General features: G+C 45.9%; 1 protein-coding gene across 1 annotated transcript in view; it reads left to right on the plus strand.

Moving 5' to 3' along the window:
• Positions 1-13,945, plus strand: part of NEDD9 (neural precursor cell expressed, developmentally down-regulated 9) — a 65,975-nt gene extending 52,030 nt beyond the window's left edge. Inside the window, exons 3-7 of the mRNA XM_035124977.2 lie at positions 3,544-3,645; positions 7,264-7,365; positions 9,366-10,583; positions 12,448-12,537; positions 12,962-13,945. Of these exons, the coding sequence (XP_034980868.1) occupies positions 3,544-3,645; positions 7,264-7,365; positions 9,366-10,583; positions 12,448-12,537; positions 12,962-13,471 (2,022 nt within the window). The 3' untranslated portion in view covers positions 13,472-13,945. The remainder of the gene's footprint in view (positions 1-3,543; positions 3,646-7,263; positions 7,366-9,365; positions 10,584-12,447; positions 12,538-12,961) is intronic.
• Positions 13,946-21,179: the final 7,234 nt, after the last annotated feature.

Here is a 21,179-nt window from a genome sequence, read left to right on the forward strand (position 1 = left end):
GCAGCCTGACGCCAAAGTTTTTGCATTAAGAGAAAGGATTAAAATTTAAGGCTGCCTGGGGAGGAGACTCTTGTTTCTCATTTGCCATATCTGTTCTCCTAAAGGAAAGGTTTGCAACACCGCAGGGACTTGTTATTTATGTTAAACAGAATCTCTGCAACTTAAAGAGCCCCTGGAGGACAAGTCATAAAATGAGCGCTCTCTCCCCCCCTTTTATTTTCTTTGAAAAAAGTCATTTTGTTGCAAAGCATTTCTGCCGCAAGTATGCTTAGCATTCAGAACTAGTAGGCAGCCTAATAATAAACTTGTCACTGAGAGATCTGGAGTAGATATTTTGCACATTTGTCAATCCTAGGGAAAACATTGCTTTAAAACTGTTTGGGGGCTTAAGGGAGGAAAGAAGGCTGGAACCGCTTTTGGCACTCCTTGGCTGTGTGTGTGAACATTTGCAATTGCGATGGCAATTCTAATAATGATAATGATGATGATGATGATAATAATAATATATTTATACCCCACCCATTCGGCTGGGTTTCCCCAACCACTCTGGATGGCTCCCAACAGATTAAAAACAGAATACACACACACACACACACACACACACACACACACACACACACACACACACACGGTACACAAATGCATGATATACCGCTTTGGGGGGATCAGCCTTGGTGTTTTAATTTGTGAAATTGGACTGTAGGCATACCTAATGAGCCTGCATAAGTGACAAGTGAAGGTAGCTCTGATCTGGTATGAAGGACGGTATAGGAATTTATTAAATAAATAAATCTTACAGCCGTGTTAGCTGCAGTACTTGTGACATCCTTTGCACCTAGCAAAAGGCCAGAGAGAAAATGGTGGTGGTGCTTAGCAGATTTAAATGAACCACAATTCATTGGCGGATAATGTGTTTTGCGTGCACAAGGGTCCAGATCTGATCCCTGTCATCACCAGCTAGAAGCTTTCCTGAGATCCTGGAGAGCCAGAGTCAGTGCAGACGATGCTGGACAAATAGCCTGGCCTAGTATAAGGCATCTTCGTGTGTCCCAAATATTCCTTTGTTAAACCCTTCTTTAGTACATCAATGTACAGTGAAACCATTCTGCATAATTGAATTAGATTTCTCGTGAGGGTAGCCATGAGATTTCAGTCATGACAACAAGAAGAGATTTGGAAAAGTTGCCACATAATGTGACCATGTATTAAAACAATGCTGTTTGCAAATAAATGTCTTGCCCAGAACTGTAGCTACATATTGGGGTTTGCTGGCATTAAATTAAAAGTAAATTTCATCTCTGTTTGCCTTCTTTTAAATTAAGCAGCACTGCTTCCTAACAACCCATTCTCATGCATCTTTTTTGGTTCTGTGTCTGGGCGTTAATAAAAAAAAATGTGCAGCTAAATAACATTTATTATTTTGGCAGTATCAGTTTCCTCTATAAAGTTTGTCGAGGGCTTTAGTGTTAGTTTTTTAAAGTTGCACTTAACGGCATATTTGCCGGGGAGAGTCAGATGTTCATTCCAGATGTAAAGCATTTATTTGTTAACCCAGTTTAATCTGAAGGTGGGTTATAAAATCAGATGAGGAGCTCCTTCTTTATAGCAGGTGAAGAAAAATTAGTGATGTGATCAGAACACCTGGAATTATTATTTTAAAAATAAATATAGATTTCCAATATACAACAGCAATGACAAAAAATAGAGAGGAAATGCAAAAACAAAACTCCAACTTACCCCCTCCAGGATGGATTTTAAGAACACCTGGAATTCTTAAAGATCAGCAGCTGGATGCAGAATAAGCTTAACAGGTGTAGAGTTTAGTTCAGGAATCCCCAAACTTCGGCCCTCCAGATGTTTTGGACTACAATTCCCATCTTCCCTTACTACTGGTTCTGTTAGCTAGGGATCATGGGAGTTGTAGGCCAAAACATCTGGAGGGCCGCAGTTTGGGGGTGCCTGGTTTAGTTCATGTTCCTTGCTGGCTCCCCTTGAGCTCCCCTTGACTCCCCAAGTCCTGGAATGGATTAGCCTGTGATTGACCCAGGACATTCTAGATCAGGCATCCCCAAACTGCGGCCCTCCAGATGTTTTGGCCTACAACTCCCATGATCCCTAGCTAACAGGACCAGTGGTCAGGGAAGATGGGAACTGTAGTCCAAAACATCTGGAGGGCCGAAGTTTGGGGATGCCTGTTCTAGATATTGCTTTGGATCGAGGAAAGGGTCTGTCACAAACACACAGATTCCCACAGACTGTAGCTTGCATAGGAAGCTACAACCAACCATGGCTGTCTGCTGAGTGACACACTCTGAAATCCGTCGGCCATGTTTCTCATTCATGCATTGGTTTTTTTTGTCTGTGTGTGTACTTGAAATATGTAATGTGTGAAGCATCTCATAATCCTAGGTATACAATCACTGGACACCCTCTCTCCAAACACTGACTCTGAGTTTAAATGCAGTCCCCAGTCTCATCATTCAAGCTATCACTGCAGAGTAAAATCCATGGGTGAATGTGGTCTATGTGCCAGATATGCTTGTTGGGTACATCTGATCCACAGCTAATCTCCATGTGGGCATACAGATCGACTGTATTGCTGGCATCTGCCTGTCACAAGAGGCAATGGAGTGCTCCTTCAAGGGTGTGTGAAGTCAAATCATGTCGTTAGCAGCACCAAAGTGACCTCCCCCGGGGCATAAGCCTGGGCACTGTGTGTGGACGTCCTGGGCTTCCCAGGTGACAAGACCCTGCTTTTGGCCTCACTGATGTGGTCCAAAGGAAAGCTGAGCTATACATTTGGCACCAGCTGGGCTGCAGGAATTGCCAGAAGGGGGCGTACAAGCCACCATCCAACCATCTTAGGGAGTTCACTTTGGATTTGTGTAGGGTTTACTCCTTAGCCCTATATTCTCCCAAAGATATCCCACAAGGCTGTGGAGGTTTAGGATCAGAGTTTTCCTTCTCCCAGATGGGCTACCTTCCCAGATTGACTAGTAGCAGACAAATACAGCAGGGGTGTGTGTGTGTGTGTGTGTGTGTGTGTGTGTGTGTGTGTGTGAGAGAGAGAGAGAGAGAGAGAGAGAGAGAGAGAGAGAGAGAGAGAGAGAGAGAGAGAGAGATATCTCACACATTAGGCTGCTAGATGATTGATTGATTGATAGAGTGGTGTTTTTTTCAGGGGGTACACAGGGGTACATTTTGTGAATTGAAGTTTGGCCTTATTGAGGGGCAGTATTTCAATATGAGTAGGAAAATGAGAGTACCCCTAAACATTTTTTTAGGAAAAAAAAGCACTGGATAGACAGACAGACAGACAGACAAACAAACAGACAGACAGACACACACACACGATTAAATTTGTTATGAGCTATCTTAGGTATACTTTTTTTAAAACCTCTTAATGATGGTTTGGGTTTTCCCTCTGGTAAAACTGCCATCAACCAGTGAAATGAATGTTTGTATACTCTTAACATGGTTGACCTGCATCTGGCCAAGTGCCTCAGTATTTATGTTTTCCTGTCTTTCTCTTTGAACCCATAGGTAGTAACTCCAGTCAGGTCAGGACAAGGTTATGTTTATGAGTTCCCTACCAAATACCAGAAGGATACCTATGACATCCCACCGATTCGTCCTCTCCAAGGGGTAAGTACCAATAAAGCTGTCAATGGCCGTTGTAATTAATCTGCATCTGAGGTCTTGGCATTTTACCTATTTCCTAAGTGTAGATCAGGTTTACTCATTCCAGATCTTTTTTTTATAAAAAATAATCTCTGACCAGATTGCCTTTCCCACTTTCTAGATGGCCCCAGAGTTTAATGAATGCACTGCATGTGGCTCAAAAATAGAAAATCTGCATCTGTTTTCTAAGGGAATAATCTATTCAAGTGGTCACACAGAATACCTGAAAGCAAAAAAAGCAGTGTGTTGTGTTTTTTTCTTCCCAAATGCTGTCTCTCAGTTCAAATGTTTTTCCCCCCCCCCATATAAGAAATATCGGCCTCTTGAATATAAGTACAAATAGCTTAGCTGGAATTGCATACTGTAAGAAAATAGAGCATACTTGCCTGTGTAGGTTCGGGGTTTGTCAGCTTGTTTTCACTCTGAGGTTATCCTGGCACAAAGACTGTGTCTCCCAGTATGCCCAGAGGCATCTCAGGGAGTTCTGGATAGCTCAGTGGGTAGTGCTGATAATGCCAAGGTTGCATGTTCGATCCCCAAATGGGACAGCCACATATTCCTGCATTGCAGGGGATTGGACGAGATGATCCTCAGGGTCCCCTCCCATTTCGCGCAGGGACTTGTGCATAGTTTCCAGTGTAACAATAGATTTGTGCTCCAGGCAGCAGCCTTACTTGTTGCATGATGGAGCCCTGCCTTTCTACTGCATGTATGGTTGGTGTCCTGCTTAGACATTTTAGAAAGTCTTGCTGATCTCCTTTGCTTCATGCCATGTTATATTGGGACTGGCAAAGAATGAAAGCATGGCTGTCATGTGTTAGGGGGGCCCGCACGAGTGCAAAAATATCTGGGCGAGGAATTGCTCGTTTCTGTCATGCATGTAGAAGTTCCTCGCTGGCTAGGAGTTCAGCAACATGGGACTTCCTCATGAGCACGCCGTCTGGCGTTGGTGGAGCAATCTTTGCAAAGAGCAAGCACCCAAGAGAGAGGGGGAAATACCCAACTCAGCCCTTCCTGCTCCACATCTTAAGGTCCAGGGGGACTGTAAATGGCACACATATGTGCTGATCTCAGTGGAACAGAGCAGGGAGGGATAGTGGGGCGGGGAAAGTTAATTCACACCTCATGAAAATTGTTAGGGATTAGGCATCAATTACCATCAGCAGCTGTGTTCATACTTCAGTGGAGAAGGAGCAGGGCGGCAGCTCTGAGATAAATCACAAGTGTCAAAGCTGCTGGAGGATCCAGCCCCGTGTCAGAAGCCTTTTCCTGTAGATCTCTTTCCTACGGCCATAGTCAACTTATTTCTATAGCACGTTTTCCACAAATGCATATGCTTGAAGCAAAAATTAAGCAGACTACAGTAATAATAGTACACAAGCACAATGTTAGAATATTATTATTATTATTAGTGCTATTTTTGTAGAAAAAGAGGTGCCAGAACTCACCATGAACACCTCCCTTGTTCTCTTAGAATGTCAATGGCGCCCACCTGTGAGCTGCCAGAACTGAGTTCCGGCAAGTTCCAGCTGGGAAAAAAAATGCCCTGATGATTAATATCACACTTCTATCCCATTCTTCTTCCAAGGTGATCAATGTGGCATACATGGTTCCTCCCCACTCCCCATTTTACCCTTACCACAAGCCTGTGAGGTAGGCCAGGTTGAGAAGCAGTGACTGGCCCAAGGTTCTCCCAGCGAGCTTCAAAGACGACTGGTTGATTTGAACCTTGGTCTTCCAGGTTATTGTCAGACATTTTCACCGCTGTGCTACAGAGAATGGAAGTTGATGTTGGAATTTGGACAGAAGGTGTTTCCCAGGAGGGGGCAGGTATCACAGTTCAAGTGCATTCACGAGGCACAGGTATATAGTCTGAGGCTGCTCCTCAATGCCAGGTTGTCAGCTGAATCCCAGGTGGCCTTAGTGCAGGGTGCCTATGCCTCATTCACCAGCTACAGCTGTTTCTGGACTTGGATAAGCTAGCTTCAGTGATTTATGTTCTCCATAACCTGCAATTGGACTGTTGGAATGTTCCCTGTTGATGCTGAATGTGTGAACTGACTCCGTCTGAAAGTATTGCATTTAAAGTGACACAGGATCACAATAATGTTCTATACCAGGCATCCCCAAACTTTGGCCCTCCAGATGTTTTGGACTACAATTCCCATCATCCCTGACCACTGGTCCTGTTAGCTAGGGATCATGGGAGTTGTAGGCCAAAACATCTGGAGGGCCGCAGTTTGGGGGTGCCTGGTCTACTCCATCTTCTTAGCCACCCAAATCAAGCTGCATAGTACCAAGCTGGGTCAAGTTATTTGGGGGCCAGAAAAAATGATATATATACCTCCCAGGTGTTTCTCCCTGGCAGTAAAATATATAATAATAAATTAAATCACTAACCATTTATGGCCCTTTCATCACCACCCAAAATCAGCTGCCCAAGGCGACCCGCCTAACAGTTAAGGCCAGCCCTGCTAATGTACAAATTAAAATTTAACAAGCCACTGGAGCTCAAATGTTAAATTGCGGGACTTCTAAAAAAATACGCAGCTTGTCATGAAAGTGGGCCTCCTTCTTGAAGGACTGGAAAGTAGCCAAGGTAACCTCAATTAAAAAAGGGGGAGGGGAATCCAAAGGGAAGCTGAACAATTAATGACTCATTATGTAAGCCTTTGATGGCTTTAGAAGGGGCTGTAGGGAAATTCATGGAGGGTAGCTTTAATGGCCATTGATGGAGCCAGCAGTGTAATCCTGTACATGTCTACTCAGAAGTAAGTCCCATTGGTTCAGTGTGAGTTGACACAGGATATCCTAAATGGAACTTCATGTTCAGGAGCTGTATGCCACTGAATAGCAGTAGCTGGGCAGCGAGTCCAGGGCAATTGGCATCATGTCTTGTATTGGGGGGGGGGCTCTCTGATGGGCAACTAATCCCAAATTTCCAAATCCTTTTGAACGCAGGATCCTAGCCTAGACAGTGGGGGTTGATCTGTGGGGGCTCATCTTATGTCCATGTTTTGAAAAATCTCTCGTACACATTTCTTATCTACTGATCTGGAATCCGTCAAAACTATTCCAAATCCTACTAAAACCACATTTGATAGTGATCGTGATAAGGTAGTTGGACCAATGGTCTGATTTGGGAGTTAATCCAGCCACTCACTGGGTAACCTTAGACCGCTTGTTACTTTTTAGTTGGATCCTACCTCACAGGGTTGTTGTGAAGCCGCCATGAGCTCCTTGGAGAAAAGTCGGGATAGAGATGTAATGAATAAGTAAACATGACCCCAGTCCTTCGGAAATATATTTCCAAAATATGGTACATTTGCTCTTTTCCAAAACTGGAAAACCAGTCCTTTAGGAAAGCATGAAAATGGTCTGGAGATGTCTTGGCAGGTCGCTGTTGTTGTTTGCTTTTTTAAAACCCTAAGCAACAGCAAGTAAACTTCCAAACCTCATCCTGTTTGTTACAGAAGTAATTCCCAAGCAAAGGGTCAGGGTGGGGTTGGATTGATTTGAAATGGCTGTGGGTCCCTCTGGTGCTTCCCTCCGTTTGTGTTAATGCAACTCTTCTCTCCTAAGATTTACGACGTCCCCCCTGCATCATTTAAAGGCCCCCCACACGCCGCCCAGATGGGGAATGGGGAACCTCAAGGCGTCTACGATGTGCCTCCTGCAAAAGGCGTAAGTCTATTCCTCCTCCATTGAAAGCAAACGTGTCGTTTCATGCCGTGTCGAAGGCATGTTTGAACAAAAAAAGTACATTTTGCATTTTACAGAAGGCGGGAGAAAAAAGAAGAAGCGGGGAGCGCTTTGAACTCTCTAGCCCTTTCAACATTCCCCTCAAGCTTGCAGCTCGCTTATTTATTTAAAATTGTGATAAAGATAAACTTTAGAATGTAATTACTAGCTTTACGTAAAGCATTCTTGTAATTAGAGTTCTGAAAAATCAACACTCGTGCAGCAGGCTGATTTGGATCTTTCTGCTTCACCTGAGAGGAGTTCATCCGTGTTGCTTCGTTGCTTTCCCAGTTACTTTGATGGTTTCTCCGTTGCTCCGACTGCCTGGTGCTCCCGTCCCCATGGAAGTTTCCCATTCATGCGCAACCTGCTTATGCGATCTTCCCTTCTGCAAGATGCCACATAATAGGCTTATGTGCGCCACGGGGAGCGCCACAGTCATAGGCAGGCACGCCCAAACTTCGGCCCTCCAGATGTTTTGGACTACAATCCCCATCTTCCCCAACCACTGGTCCTGTTAGCTAGGGATCATGGGAGTTGTAGGCCAAAACATCTGGAGGGCCGCAGTTTGGGGATGCCTGGTCATAGGAGTCCTGGAATCTGACTTACATTGTGGAAGCTGAGATAGCTCTATCGGTAGAGCGTGAGACTCTTAATCTCAGGATCGTGGGTTTGAGCCCCACATTGGGCGAAAGGTTCCTGCATTACAGGGGGTACGGCTAGATGACCCCTGTGGTCCCTTCCAACTCTACAATTCTGTGAGTCAGACCTCAGTAATGCATTGACTGGCAGTGGCTTTCCAGGGTTTCAAGGAAGAGACTTTTCCCATCCCAAGTAAAGCAGGTGCAGTGTCTGTATGGTGTGAACAGGGGATGGAGAGGGTGTTGACACCAGGTCAGGGAATCATAGAATTGTAGAGTTGGAAGGGACCCAAGGGTCATCTAGTCCAACCCCCTGAAATGCGGGAATCTCAGCTAAAGCATCCAGATGGCCACCCAACCCCTGCCTAAAAACCTCCAAGGAAGGAGAGTCATCCCAAGCTGCATTGTTTCTTTTTTTTGGAGACATGGTGGGTTTCTTGGCCATTCCCAAACTTCCTTCCTGCCTGTTGGTGCTACAGCTTTGGGGAGTGCAAACATCAGCTAAAACACAATACAGTATAGTGCTTAACACAGCTACTGATAAACCATCAGGGTAAGGTGGATTACTTTCCATGGCGTCACCAACCTTCCCTGGGCACTGAGGAGCAATTACATCATGTGTCTGGCCCAACCTGGTGTTACTGAGGGTGGCATGAGTGAAAGTCCATTCCAGCCTCACCACAGATTTGTTTAATTGCGTACTGTTTAATGTTTAATAAATTATTGTATTTTAATACTTCTGTTGGAAGCCGCCCAGAGTGGCTGGGGAAACCCAGCCAGATGGGCAGGGTATAAATAAAAAAATGTTGTTGTTGTTGTTGTGACCCTGCTGATCCAGAGATCCTAACACCGTAGCCGAGCATGCATTCACCTTCTCTGGAAGCCAGTGCAAGCATTTATGTTGACCTGCACTTCCTTCCAAATAGAATGCTTAGGACTGGGATATAAACTAAAGAAGCATCCATGGACAGCTCTTTCCCATACTCTTACTTCCTGTTGCTTGGGGAATGTGCCAAGCTATTTTTATGTTTGTTTATGTGTTGCTTTTGATAGCAACACACCAGCTAGGACTGTGATCAGTCGCACCATCTAGGCCTAATGGTTGCTTCATCTGAGTAATCCAAAGGCCCCAAACACTCAAAAGTTCGTCTTAGCAATCTTGCATTTCAGCGATGCTTTAAAAGTCTGATGTCAGGAACCATATTCACCAATGTAAGCTGTGTTATAAACTCACAGGCCTCACGGTATGGAGGCAATGCCTTTTCGCAGCTCATGGCTTTTTCCCCCACTTTTGTGTTCCAGATCTACTCAGTCCCACCTTTGGAGTGCAGAGATGCTGCAGATCCCAGGGAGCGCTCGCCCGACTCGGCCGCTTGCATGAAGCACGAGGCAAGGCCAGAAGGTGTGTACGACATCCCACCTCCCATGGCCAAAGGAGCTGCAAAGGAAACCGGGCAGAAATGTGTTTGCAGCCCGCCTGCCCCTTCCGACCTCCCTCCCCACCAGCAAGGCCTGTACGACGTCCCAGTGAGCCACCAAACCCCGTTTGCTGGGCAGCAGATAGCTCCCCAGATGGATGTCTATGACACCCCCAGAGGAGTCCCGTTCCCCGGACAGCTCTTGGGATTTGGGGATGGTGAAACCAAAGAGGGTGTGTACGATGTGCCTCCGCTGGTGACACAGGACACTAAAAGGCTGCAGGACGTGACGGACGGGATGAACAGGCTGTCCTTTTCTAGTACGGGGAGCACCAGGAGCAACATGTCCACCTCTTCCACAACGTCAAAAGAATCGTCCTTTTCAGCCACCCCAGAAAAGGACAAGAGATTAGCGCTAGATCCCGACGCAGCCATAGAGAGACTCTACAGGCACCAGAGCACGGTAGAGACCACTGTCTCCAGCTTAATGGCCTTTGTCAACTCCGACTGGCGGTCTTATGAGTACATGGAGAAGCACATCAACAAGATCCACGCGGCCGTCGAGAAGGTGGAGCAGTCCCTGGTCGACTACCTTCATTTTGCCAAAGGAGCTGCGGCCAACGCCTCCTTCCTCCCTGAGCTCAGCCTCTACCACAAGATGAGGAGGGAGCTGCAGAGGCTGGAAGATTCGCACCAGATTTTAACCCAGACTAGCCACGACCTCAGCAGCTGCAGCTGGTCCTTGAACGTCCTGGCTGTCAACAAGGTCCAGAACAAATGCGACGATCTGGACCGCTTTGTGATGGTGGCGAGGACGATCCCGGACGATGCGAAGCAGCTCACCACCAGCATCGGCCTCAACGCCGAGGTGCTCTTCAAGCAAGGGCTGAGTGGCTCTTATTTGAAGAATGCGTCGGAGATTGCAGATTACGTGTATGACAGCCCTCAGGCCCAGACGCTGCACCCTGGAGAGAAGAGCCAGGGCCATTGTTCTTCTTTGTCACCACTCCTTTCCAAAGACCAGCATTGCCAGTGCAGCAGCAGCAGCAGCGATGGCTCGGAGAAGAGCTGGATGGATGACTACGACTACGTGCACTTGCAGGTGAGTACTGCTTCGCTGGATTAAGCCAGGTTTGGGGGAGGGCCATAGCTCAGTGGAAGAGCACTTGTTTTGCATGCCAAAGGTCCCAGGTTCCAGCATCTCCTGGAGAGACCCCTGCCTGAGATCCTGGTGGGCTGCTGCCAGTCAGTGTACAGTGGTCTGACAGCAGGTTCTTGTGCTCAGCATCCTGCTTTCAGTAAGGACCAGCCAAATGCTTTCGGGAAGCGGCTGACAAGCAGGCCAGGAGGAAGGCAGCAGCCCACCTCTGTCCTTTATCTCCCAGGAACTGCTGTTCAGAACTATTCTGCCATGAAACATGGATGTTCCTTTGAACTAGAACAGGCATGCCCAACCTGCGGCCCTCCAGATGTTTTGGCCTACAACTCCCATGATCCCTAGCTAACAAGACCAGTGGTCAGGGATGATGGGAATTGTAGTCCAAAACATCTGGAGGGCCGAAGGTTGGGCATGCCTGAACTAGAATGAATATTAGCAATAATGGATATCTATTGGCCCATTTCCCATGAATCCATTAAAATTTCCCTTTAAAGCCATCAATAATAATAATAATAATAATAATAATAATAATAATAATAATAATACTTTATTATTTATACCCCATCCATCTGGCTGGGTTTCTCCAGCCACTCTGGGCGGCTCCAAACAGAATATTAAAAATACGATAAAATATCAAACATTAAAAACTTCCCTAAACAGGGCTGCCTTCAGATGTCTTCTAGTCAGTCAGTTGTTTATTTCTTTGACATCTGATGGGAGGGTGTTCCACAGGGCAGGCACCACTACCGAGAAGGCCCTCTGCCTGGTTCCCTGTAACCTCGCTTCTCACAGTGAGGGAACCACCAGAAGGCCTTCGGTGCTGGACTTCAGTCTCTGGGCTGAACAATAGGGGTGGAGATGCTCCTTCAGTTATACAAGGCTGAGGCTGTTTAGTGGCAATCATCATAGGTCAGGAGCAGGAGAGCAATGAGTCACATGGCATCAGTGAAGTTAACTCTTTATTCAAGGAAACACGGTTGGCCCAGAAGGGGCCTAGTGAGCACCGCAGCCCGTCCCAGTAGATCAGGGGTCGGCAAGGTTTACCTCACCTGGGCCAGTTTACCCCAGCAGAGATCTCTCCATGGGCCGGATTGCGGGTGCGTCCACGATTTCCGGCGTCCGCGCAGACGCGATTTCCAGTGCCGCGAAAGCGAGTCCCCACGCCACACTGTGCTCGTTTAGTGCAGCACACAGGGACTCACTGATTGGGCGGCTCGGTTCGGGGGTGGCTCATGGGCCGGTTAAATGACCCCCGTTTGCCGCTTGTGGCCCATGGGCCTTGGGTTGCCAACCCCTGCGGTAGATCTTGCCCCTACGAAGGGAGTTGTGGAGCCTGAAGGTCCCCCCACGTTCCCACTGTTGTCTAAGCCTCCTCCTCCCCTCCTCCTCCTTTCCAAGCAATCTGAGACTCCATCGCAGTGCTAGTCTTTGCTCCTCCCTCTTCAGGCCTCTTCTGGTTCTGGCTTCAAGTACTGCAGGGGAAGGTGGAAATCCCTCACACTGGCACCCATTTTCTGGACAGCAGCTCACCCCAGGGTATGATGTCTCAGTAGTAGGCTATTTGCCCTATCTCCTACCAGTGACTACTAGTCACAGTGGCTGTGTTCTGCCTCTGAATGCCAGTTGGTAGGAATCACATGGGGGGGGGGGAAGAGTGCTGGCGCTCTTATTGGAATCATTTCACATGGTGAGCTCTCTCTGTTCTTGTATCCCTTCCTTCTCCTCAATGAGAACAACTGGAGCGAGAACATAATGAAATGCGTGACATGTCTTTCTTTGTCTTGTTTCTTAAATGTTATCCAATCAGGGGAAGGAAGAGTTTGAAAGGCAACAGAAAGAGCTTCTAGAGAAGGAAAATATAATCAAGCAGAACAAGATGCAGCTGGAGCATCACCAGGTAAGAGTTTGTGGAAGCACCAAAAACAGCAAAAGAGGAAAAGTCACAAAATGCCACGGAATGGAGAATTTATGGGACTGTCTCTTTAAACCATGTGGCCAGCTGGCAGGGGGCAGGAGAAGCTGTCCTCTTTTTAGAACACACATTTCTTTATTATTTTATTAAGCATGCAAAATGTGCTACCATAAGTCCCTGAAAGCACATTAAAAGCATGGCATCTCTTCCCACAGGCTTAACAGACAAAGCAGAAAGCGTTTTTTAAAAAATGTGCTTGTGCACACCTCCAGATTCGCCCAAGCTTGCTGCTACTCTTGTTTTCCTGTTACCCTATTTTGTCCTCAATCCTGTGTCAATCCTGTTGGCACTTAAAGAGCTTGCTATTAGAGGGAATAACGTGGCATTGACTCTGCTGTTTGCTTTTCAGCTGAATCAGTTCCAGTGGCTGGAACAAGAAATTACGAAGCCCGTGGAAAACGACATTTCGAAATGGAAGGCACCTCAAGGCCTTCACCCTGTGAACAGCCCAATGGCCTCTCAGGAAAGGCAGCTGCTTTTGTTTTATGCGGACCAGTGTGAGACTCACTTCATCTCCCTTTTAAACGCCATCGATGCATTCTTCAGCTGCATTAGTGCCGCGCAGCCACCGAGGATCTTTGTTGCGCATAGCAAGTTCGTCATCTTAAGTGCTCACAAGCTGGTGTTCATTGGGGACACCCTCACTAGGCAGTTGACCACTCAGGAAATACGCAACAGTATAATGAACTCCAGCAACCAGCTTTGCGAATTGCTTAAAAGCATCGTCATGTCCACTAAGGTGGCTGCCCTGAATTATCCCAGCACAGCATCCTTGCAAGACATGGTGGACCGGGTGACAGAACTCTCCCATTACGCGCAGTCATTCAAACGCTCTTTGGTACATATGGCATCATACTGAGGCACACAAAATGGACAGAATCCAATGCAGAATAATGCCTTTAAAAATAAAAGAACTGGAAATGTTTTCTATATTATGTACAAAAATGAAACTTGAGCATTTAATTTTATTTTTTTCTAGACGTTTTATACTAAATATTTTAAATTCATTTTATGGATTAGAAATTATAAAGGGTTTCGGCAATCTCAGCCTGTTTCTTTTATCATTTTAAATACAGTATACATATATAAATATAAAGTGATACTCTGCATGTATGTATATGTTGCGACATTCCATAAAGTTCATTAAGTAAGCACCTTAACAAAAGCATCCGTCAGTTTTATGGTGTATATGTGGCCTGGGTTTTTCAGGATATCCATGAACCAGATACTATTTTTGCCTCTTGGGGGCTATAGTGTATATTGTATTTTATTGTAGCCTAATTATGTCTTGGCATAGGTTGCTACTAAATAAATGATGCCCTCTTACACTGAACTCCTGCACATTTCTTTGGAAGCAAAACTCATTTCTCTTTGCCAAGCTATGAAATTCGCTCCCATTAGCAATGCAGGGTGGGTGGTGGTGAAAATATCATGTCCTCAGAGACAAGACTCCCTTGTTTCGTACCTCTGTTTAATGGTAAATCCGTAGTTCCTCAAAACTGGACAAGTTTTATGTGTCTGCCATTCACTTGCATTTGCAAACTGATAATACCCTGTTTCCCCTTTTTTAATACATAGTCATAAAGTAAGCCATGGCAGGGTTTTTAAGGATTTGAGAAATATAAGACATACCCCGAAAATAAGCCATACTTCTGCGCCGCGGAAACCAACCCCCACAGGCACCTCCACTCACAGAGTCACTCCATGCGGCCGGCACTGCAGGAGCACGATCAGCTGTGAAGCGGCGCTCCAAGAGCGTCGCTTAACAGCTGATCGCGCTCCCGCCTTGCTGGCTGCATCCCCGTGCTCCGCCTTCTCATCCACTGCCGTCCCTACTGCTTCTGTGCTTGCCGCCACCGCTGGGCTCACTGCTTCTTCCTTGCCTGGCCCAGCCAAGGAGCTTGGAGCACCCTGCAGCAGCGGGCGGAGCGCCTGAGCCAGCGGCCTCCGCCTGGCCTGGTCAAGGACGCCTGCCGCCCCGCCACCTGGAACCAGTGGCTGCTGCAGCACCGAGCACTCAAGAGAGCCCAGCGGCGCCCTGAGCCATAAATACCGTACCGGCAATAAAAAAAATAAGACACCCCACCGAAAGTAAGCCACCCTGTGGTTTTTTTGAGGAAAAAAGTTATAAGACGGTGTCTTAAAAAAGGGGAAACACGGTAGTTGCTAAATTGCTTTGGTTCTTATGTAGCCTCGGGGGTACTTGTTCAGAATGCCAATGGATGCCTCTGATACATGGAGATACGTTTTTCAGCTGTATAACCTTGCACTAAATTGCAGGGCAGTTCAAAGGTGTTCAGCAATGCAGCAGTCTCACCACATCAAAGCTTACCTATGCTCTACAGTTCCCTGGGCAATGATGACTAAACAAAACTAAATGCATGGCAATTCTTGCCCTTGCAAGATGTTTTTCCGCACGTGCATAAATTCCTCTGGATTGTAACCACAATGTAGTTCATATAAAGAACCTCAACCTTCCATATTTAAAATATGGGTCTCTTTCACAAAAATGCAGCTCTGGTACTGCATAAACAGGTATAACATAACAACGTGATCAAATGACAGCTTTGGACATTACAGGAATGCCACCAAAATGCTATAGAAATGTCTTGTGCACATCCCCAGTGCAAGTGTTCTTTTTAGATATAGTAAAGAAATGTGTTTGGCCACATGCACAAATCATGCAACTGGTACTAGTGTTTCCATTAATATCCAAAGACACACATTGTGGGATTGGGTTTAAACAACTAGGAGCCACACAGTAAGTGATTAAAGAAATTCTAAGCAAGGCCAGAAATTCTGATCAGTCCGTAATATGTAGCCTCTGGCATTATATACAATGCAAACATACACCAGCCATAATCCAGCGGCATAGAATATGTTGCAAACAGGAGAACCTGGATTCAGTTCCCAGTATCTACTGTTATAGGTTATCAGATAGAGACTGGACCACTGCTTACATCAAAGTGCTAGGCTAGGTGGTCTACTGGTCGTATGATACAAGGCAAGTTCTTATATCTGGAGAAGAACACCAGACTTTTTTTGTAAAGTTTTTTTTAACTATTTCATTTTCTAATGTGCAATTTATAATGAACAATTACAATAAACAGAGAAAATTAAAAGATGGGAATGGACACGTAGAGTGAGTAGTTGCATGAGTTTAAATAACAAAGCCCAACTTGAAAATGGTGGTTCCATTGTGTATGTCACGCCAAATCACATAAAAGGTATCTGGGGGTTCTAGTCCTTGTTGAAATTTCAAATTATGCATATTTTTTTCTATTAGAGCTGTATTCCAGAGTGAGTGCTATCAAGCATCCAGTATAATATTTTGGGCTGTTTTCTGTTGAGCTGCAATTACCGGTACTCTTTGTGCTGCCAAGGTCATATATAAGACCAATTCTTTTGAACCATGTGAGACTTTTTGATAAGGCAATCGTGTAGCAAGTCCTGACTGAGATCTCTTAATGAAAAGGGAGAGAGAGAGAGAGAGATGGTTGCTGTAACTATCTTGTTTCACACAAACTCACCTCTTACAATTGCAGATGCCATATAACTGTGGAGTCAGTAGCAGTGAGGATTAAAGGACAGGTGTACAGGCCATGGTCCATCATGATTGAAAGCTGCCTGGCTTTCTGTGCCTGTTGCTCTATGATCATTTCAGCTAAGCTATCCCGCGAGTCTGCAATATTCTTGCACCGCCTGCCTAGCCAGCAGGTTGCCGTTGGCTAAACGTTATTTACAATCCAGTGATAGCTAGTCTACTTAAAATTAGGTCTTTCCTGCACACAGCATGCTTGGTATTATCACAGTCTGTGTCTTTACATGCTTCTCTTAAATGCCCAAGAAACGACTGCTCTTCTTTATCATGCTTCAACGATTAACATCAACAGAGAGCATTTATTTGACTACCTTCCTTGAACTAAGAATGACTGATGGGGGCCATGAAAGCAATTTTTTTTGCTGCTGCTCTGCAGTTCTGTAACTTCTCTCCTTTCCCAGAAGATTACAGAGTTGGCAGACAATCCCAACATCCTGACAATCCCAACATCTCTCTCTCTCTCTCTTGTTTCAGGAAAAGCAAGCTGCTAGCCCTTATGTTAGGGAACACAGGCTTGAAAGTACTTGTACAATTGCTAATGAAATCTCCAAAGCCCCAACAGAGTTCTTTTTTGTTTTTTTCTAGTAGTCAGGTGGAAGGACTTTCCCTTCTCCAATGACTAGGAACAGTATGATAAGCAGTTCTTTCTTTCTAGAAAAATAGGTGCCGGTCCTCACCATGAAGTCGTTATAGTAAATGCCACACTTTTTAACAACAAAAAGAGGTGCCATTACTGCCTACCCTTGAGTGCCCTCTGAAACACCCCCTATATCCAGCTACCTGGAAGAAAATCCTGCTGAAGTTAATGAAATTTTCGTCTGAGTAGACATGTAAAAGAATTCCCTGCAAATAATGCAAAAGGAGCAAAGAATTAGGTAACACAGGTCCCAGCTCTGTTTTCAGGCGGCAGACAAGCTGGTATTGGTTGCTTTTTACCAAATCTTAGTTCATTTTATATGGCATAATTTTAACCTGACTTTAACGGGGGCGAAATTAATTTGGGGACCTTGAGAGAGTAAAGGTAAAGGAACACCTGACCATTAGGTCCAGCCATGACCAACTCTGGGGTTGCGATGCTCTATTGGCCGAGGGAGCCGGCGTACAGCTTCCGGGTCATGTAGCCAGCATGACTAAGCCGTTCCTGGCAAACCAGAGCAGCACATGGAAACGTCGTTTACCTTCCCGCTGGACTTGCACTTTGACGTGCTTTCGAACTACTAGGTTGAGATACAGGCTTTAAATACCAAATATGTTAATAGAACAGCATGCCCTCTTTGGAAGTATCTTGGAGAGCAGAAAGCAATTGAACATGGAGGGACATGATGTATTTTGAGTGGTCACAGATATTGCTTTCCTAGGACCTTGATCTCGCGCATTAATGCTGAGAGAGCTTGAGATCCCCAGAAATAGCACCAGGCCTTAACGTTGCATCTGGCATAAGTATTTAGAACTGCTCAGCTAAAGGAGATGGGTTCATCTCCTGTTACCAGTAGAAGCATTTTAAAAAGAAAAAAAGCTAAATTCAAGTCTGATGGAGGCACTTCTGGGTTTTTTTCTTCATGAAAGTGCCCTTTCAGAATATTGTGGTTCATGATTTGTTCTTTGTGCATGGTGCATGTCCTACATAACAATGTTGTAAACTGCAATATATGAAGGGCATGATCCAGCAAACGCTACCTGCAAAGTAAGCGCCTTTTAAATTTTAATGGGGTTTTAAGCATTCAGCTGCATGCCAGGTTCATCAATTTCAAGGTTGTGCTTTATTGTCTCATTTGAAGGACATATGAAGCCCAAGTCCTGTGGGAGTGCATTGCTTCCCATTGTCTTCTGTGAGGAGCAGAACTTTCCATATGCACGGATATTCCCCTTTGCACATGTCGAATTTTCCTTGTTCAGAGAAGCTTCTCACATTGGCCTCTGGACTTGCAGCCCACACTTGCTTCAGAGCACCACCAGCAGCCATGGTCTCTCTTGTGCAGATGTGGAGGTATAGGTAGTCTCTGGCTATGATCTACAGCTGCACATGTGCAAAGCTCCCAGTCAGAGCACCAGAAATGTTCAGAGCCTCTTTCACCCTCCATAAATTGCGGTGGGGAAGCCCTCTTCCATGGCCCACACTGCTCACTGCTGGATTTCTCAAGCGATGCCTATATAAGGCAAATAAATTCCCTTTTGCATTTGTTACCGTGCAGAATTAAAATCACCATGTGTGCAAAGAATGCTTTTAAAATAAAACACTTTTGTGTTGACCAGTTTTATTGTCGTCTCCCATGTTGTACAATATGTTTCCTCCAGATGGGGATCAGTTATCCAAAAGAACAGCTATGTGGTGTTTTGTTTTCCTTTAGCTGGTATTATCAATAGCTGCGGTGCTTTTAAAATAATGTCAGCTGAAAAAAGCAGATCCCTGGCCCAAGGAGCACAGAAATGTAAAAGCCCTGCTAAATCAAACCAAAGTCCCATCTAGTCTAGCCAGGGCTGTCTCAAGCAGGTCGGGCGCCCTGGCGCCGTGGCACTGTGGCGCGGAGATTGCCCCGGCGCCCCCGCCCTGGTGGGTGGGCACAGCGCATAGCACAGCTTCTGCGCGGCTTCACCACACAGCGCCCACCTGCCGGCCCCACGCCCTGGCGCCCCGCACCACCAAGACTACCCCTAGAGTTGGGCCTGAGTCTAGCACCCTGTTCTCCCCAGATTCCTATGGGAAGCCTGCAAGGAAGACAGAAGCACCACATTACTCTTTCCACCTGTGATTCCCAGCAGGTGATACCCAGAGGCATGTTGCCTGTGACACCGAATGTCATGCATGGCCATCATGGCTAAGCAGCCACCTAGCTCCGGTAGTGCAACAACGATCGGTCACCAGGTGGAGGTTAACATCCCTCTGCATTGAAAGGTGCACTCAGTGAGCTCAATACTCCATACTTCTGCTTTTGGCTCTCCTTCGCTAGATGAGAATAACCCAAATTTCATTAGAGTGTGAGGCACCAAAGGAAGAGGCGGAAGTTAGAGGAAGGAGCAACGGGGGATATGTAAGTACTACGGTAAGTTTAGCTATACGAATTTCCAGGGATCCTTTCAATGATTATCCAGTTTCCTGAGGACAGATAAATGGGAATATTACATTAACATAGAGGTTAGTACTTAGGGTTGCCCAATGAATTTTGAAGAAAAGCTCAACAACTTTTGTGTCCAGATTTTCACTTTTTGAAATATGGCAACCCTACTAGTACTGAAAGTTTCCTATTCATCAGAGTCTCCCAGGACTGAGCATATTCAACTATTCTGTGATCACATCACACTAAGAGCCAGTGTGGTGTAGTGGTTAAGAGCGGTAGACTCGTAATCTGGGGAACCGGGTTCGCGTCTCCGCTCCTCCACATGTAGCTGCTGGGTGACCTTGGGCTAGTCACACTTCTTTGAAGTCTCTCAGCCCCACCCACCTCACAGGGTGTCTGTTGTGGGGGAGGAAGGGAAAGGAGAATGTTAGCCGCTTTGAGACTCCTTCGGGTAGTGATAAAGCGGGATATCAAATCCAAACTCTTCTTCTTCACCATGCAAGCACAGAATATGGAACTTGGTGCAGAAGTAATCCTTTCGAAACTCTGAGCTTTCCTCTCTTTGTTAAAGACAAAAAGAACTTCAAGGACTTAAGGCGGCAGAGGCAGACATGAATGTTTGGCTCATGCCTGGTGAAATTACAGGCACCAATGAAAAGATGACTTGAGCAGGCTTCAAAGCTCAGCGTTCAAGTGACCTGCAGTTGTGCCTTACCCTGCACCATATAAATGATGCAAAATCTATGAAAACTTGCTTAGTTTAATCAGGACTCTGACTCCAACTCTTCATCCTCAGCCTGGCATAATACGAAAAGTTGCACAGAAGTCTTGTGGAGCTTGGAAGCAAATTTTGCAAGGAAGCAAATCTCCTATCTTCTGCTGCCCTTAACTTTCCTGAGCTTTTAAAGGTCCAGAATCTGGTTGGCAGCATCTTTACTTGCTGAGAAAGGTCCCCAGACAGTAACCCCCCCACACACATTGTTCTTCTGTAGCAAAGCTTCCTTGCAAATATACTTCTACACAGTCAGCTTTATACATAACCTGCAGTCTGAAGCAGATTTGTCTATGTTACAGTCATTTTTAGCAATGTGTCGTAAGCCAGGCACATCCTTTGTTAGGAAACTACAGCTGATACATTGCCATGGGGACAATATAGTTAGCTAATTGCTTCCTTAGTAGAGGATCATTTTTTGGAACTCCCTGAATAGGAAAAAAAGCAGTCGGAGAACGGGGCCGACTTTCTTCCCAGTTAAGGATGATGTAATCTAGACCTATGTGAAAAATGAACAAAAGAACAGAATTCAGTTTTGAGAGTTCCCTATGAAGAGAGATTGATGATTAAACTACTCTGAGAACTGTACAAATGACCCTCTGCACCCTTAACAAGCTATAGCTCCTGGGATGATTGTGCTATCAAAGCACTTCCAATGCATGGTGTGAATGCTTACCTTCCAACATTTCTCCAATGAAAATAGGGACGTCCTCAGGTGGCACTGTGGGTGAAACCACAGAGTCTAGGGCTTGCTGATCAGAAGGTCGGCAGTTCGAATCCCTGCAATGGGGTGAGCTTCCGTTGCTCGGTCCCAGCTCCTGCCCACCTAGCAGTTCCAAAGCACATCAAAGTACAAGTAGATAAATAGGGACTGCTCCGGCGGGAAGGTAAACAGCGTTTCCGTGCGGTGCTCTGGTTCGCCAGAAGCAGCTTTGTCATGCTGGCCACATGACCCGGAAGCTGTCTGCGGACAAGCGCTGGCTCCCTCGGCCTATAGAGCGAGATGAGCGCCGCAACCCCAGAGTTGGACATGACTGGACCTGATGGTCAGGGGCCCCTTTACCTTTATTCTATAATATTTTTTTTACTATTTATACCCCACCCATCTGGGTTGTCCTAGCTACTTTGGAGGCTTCCA

Source organism: Zootoca vivipara, chromosome 8, assembly GCF_963506605.1.
Source record: "Zootoca vivipara chromosome 8, rZooViv1.1, whole genome shotgun sequence".
NCBI lineage: Eukaryota > Metazoa > Chordata > Lepidosauria > Squamata > Lacertidae > Zootoca > Zootoca vivipara.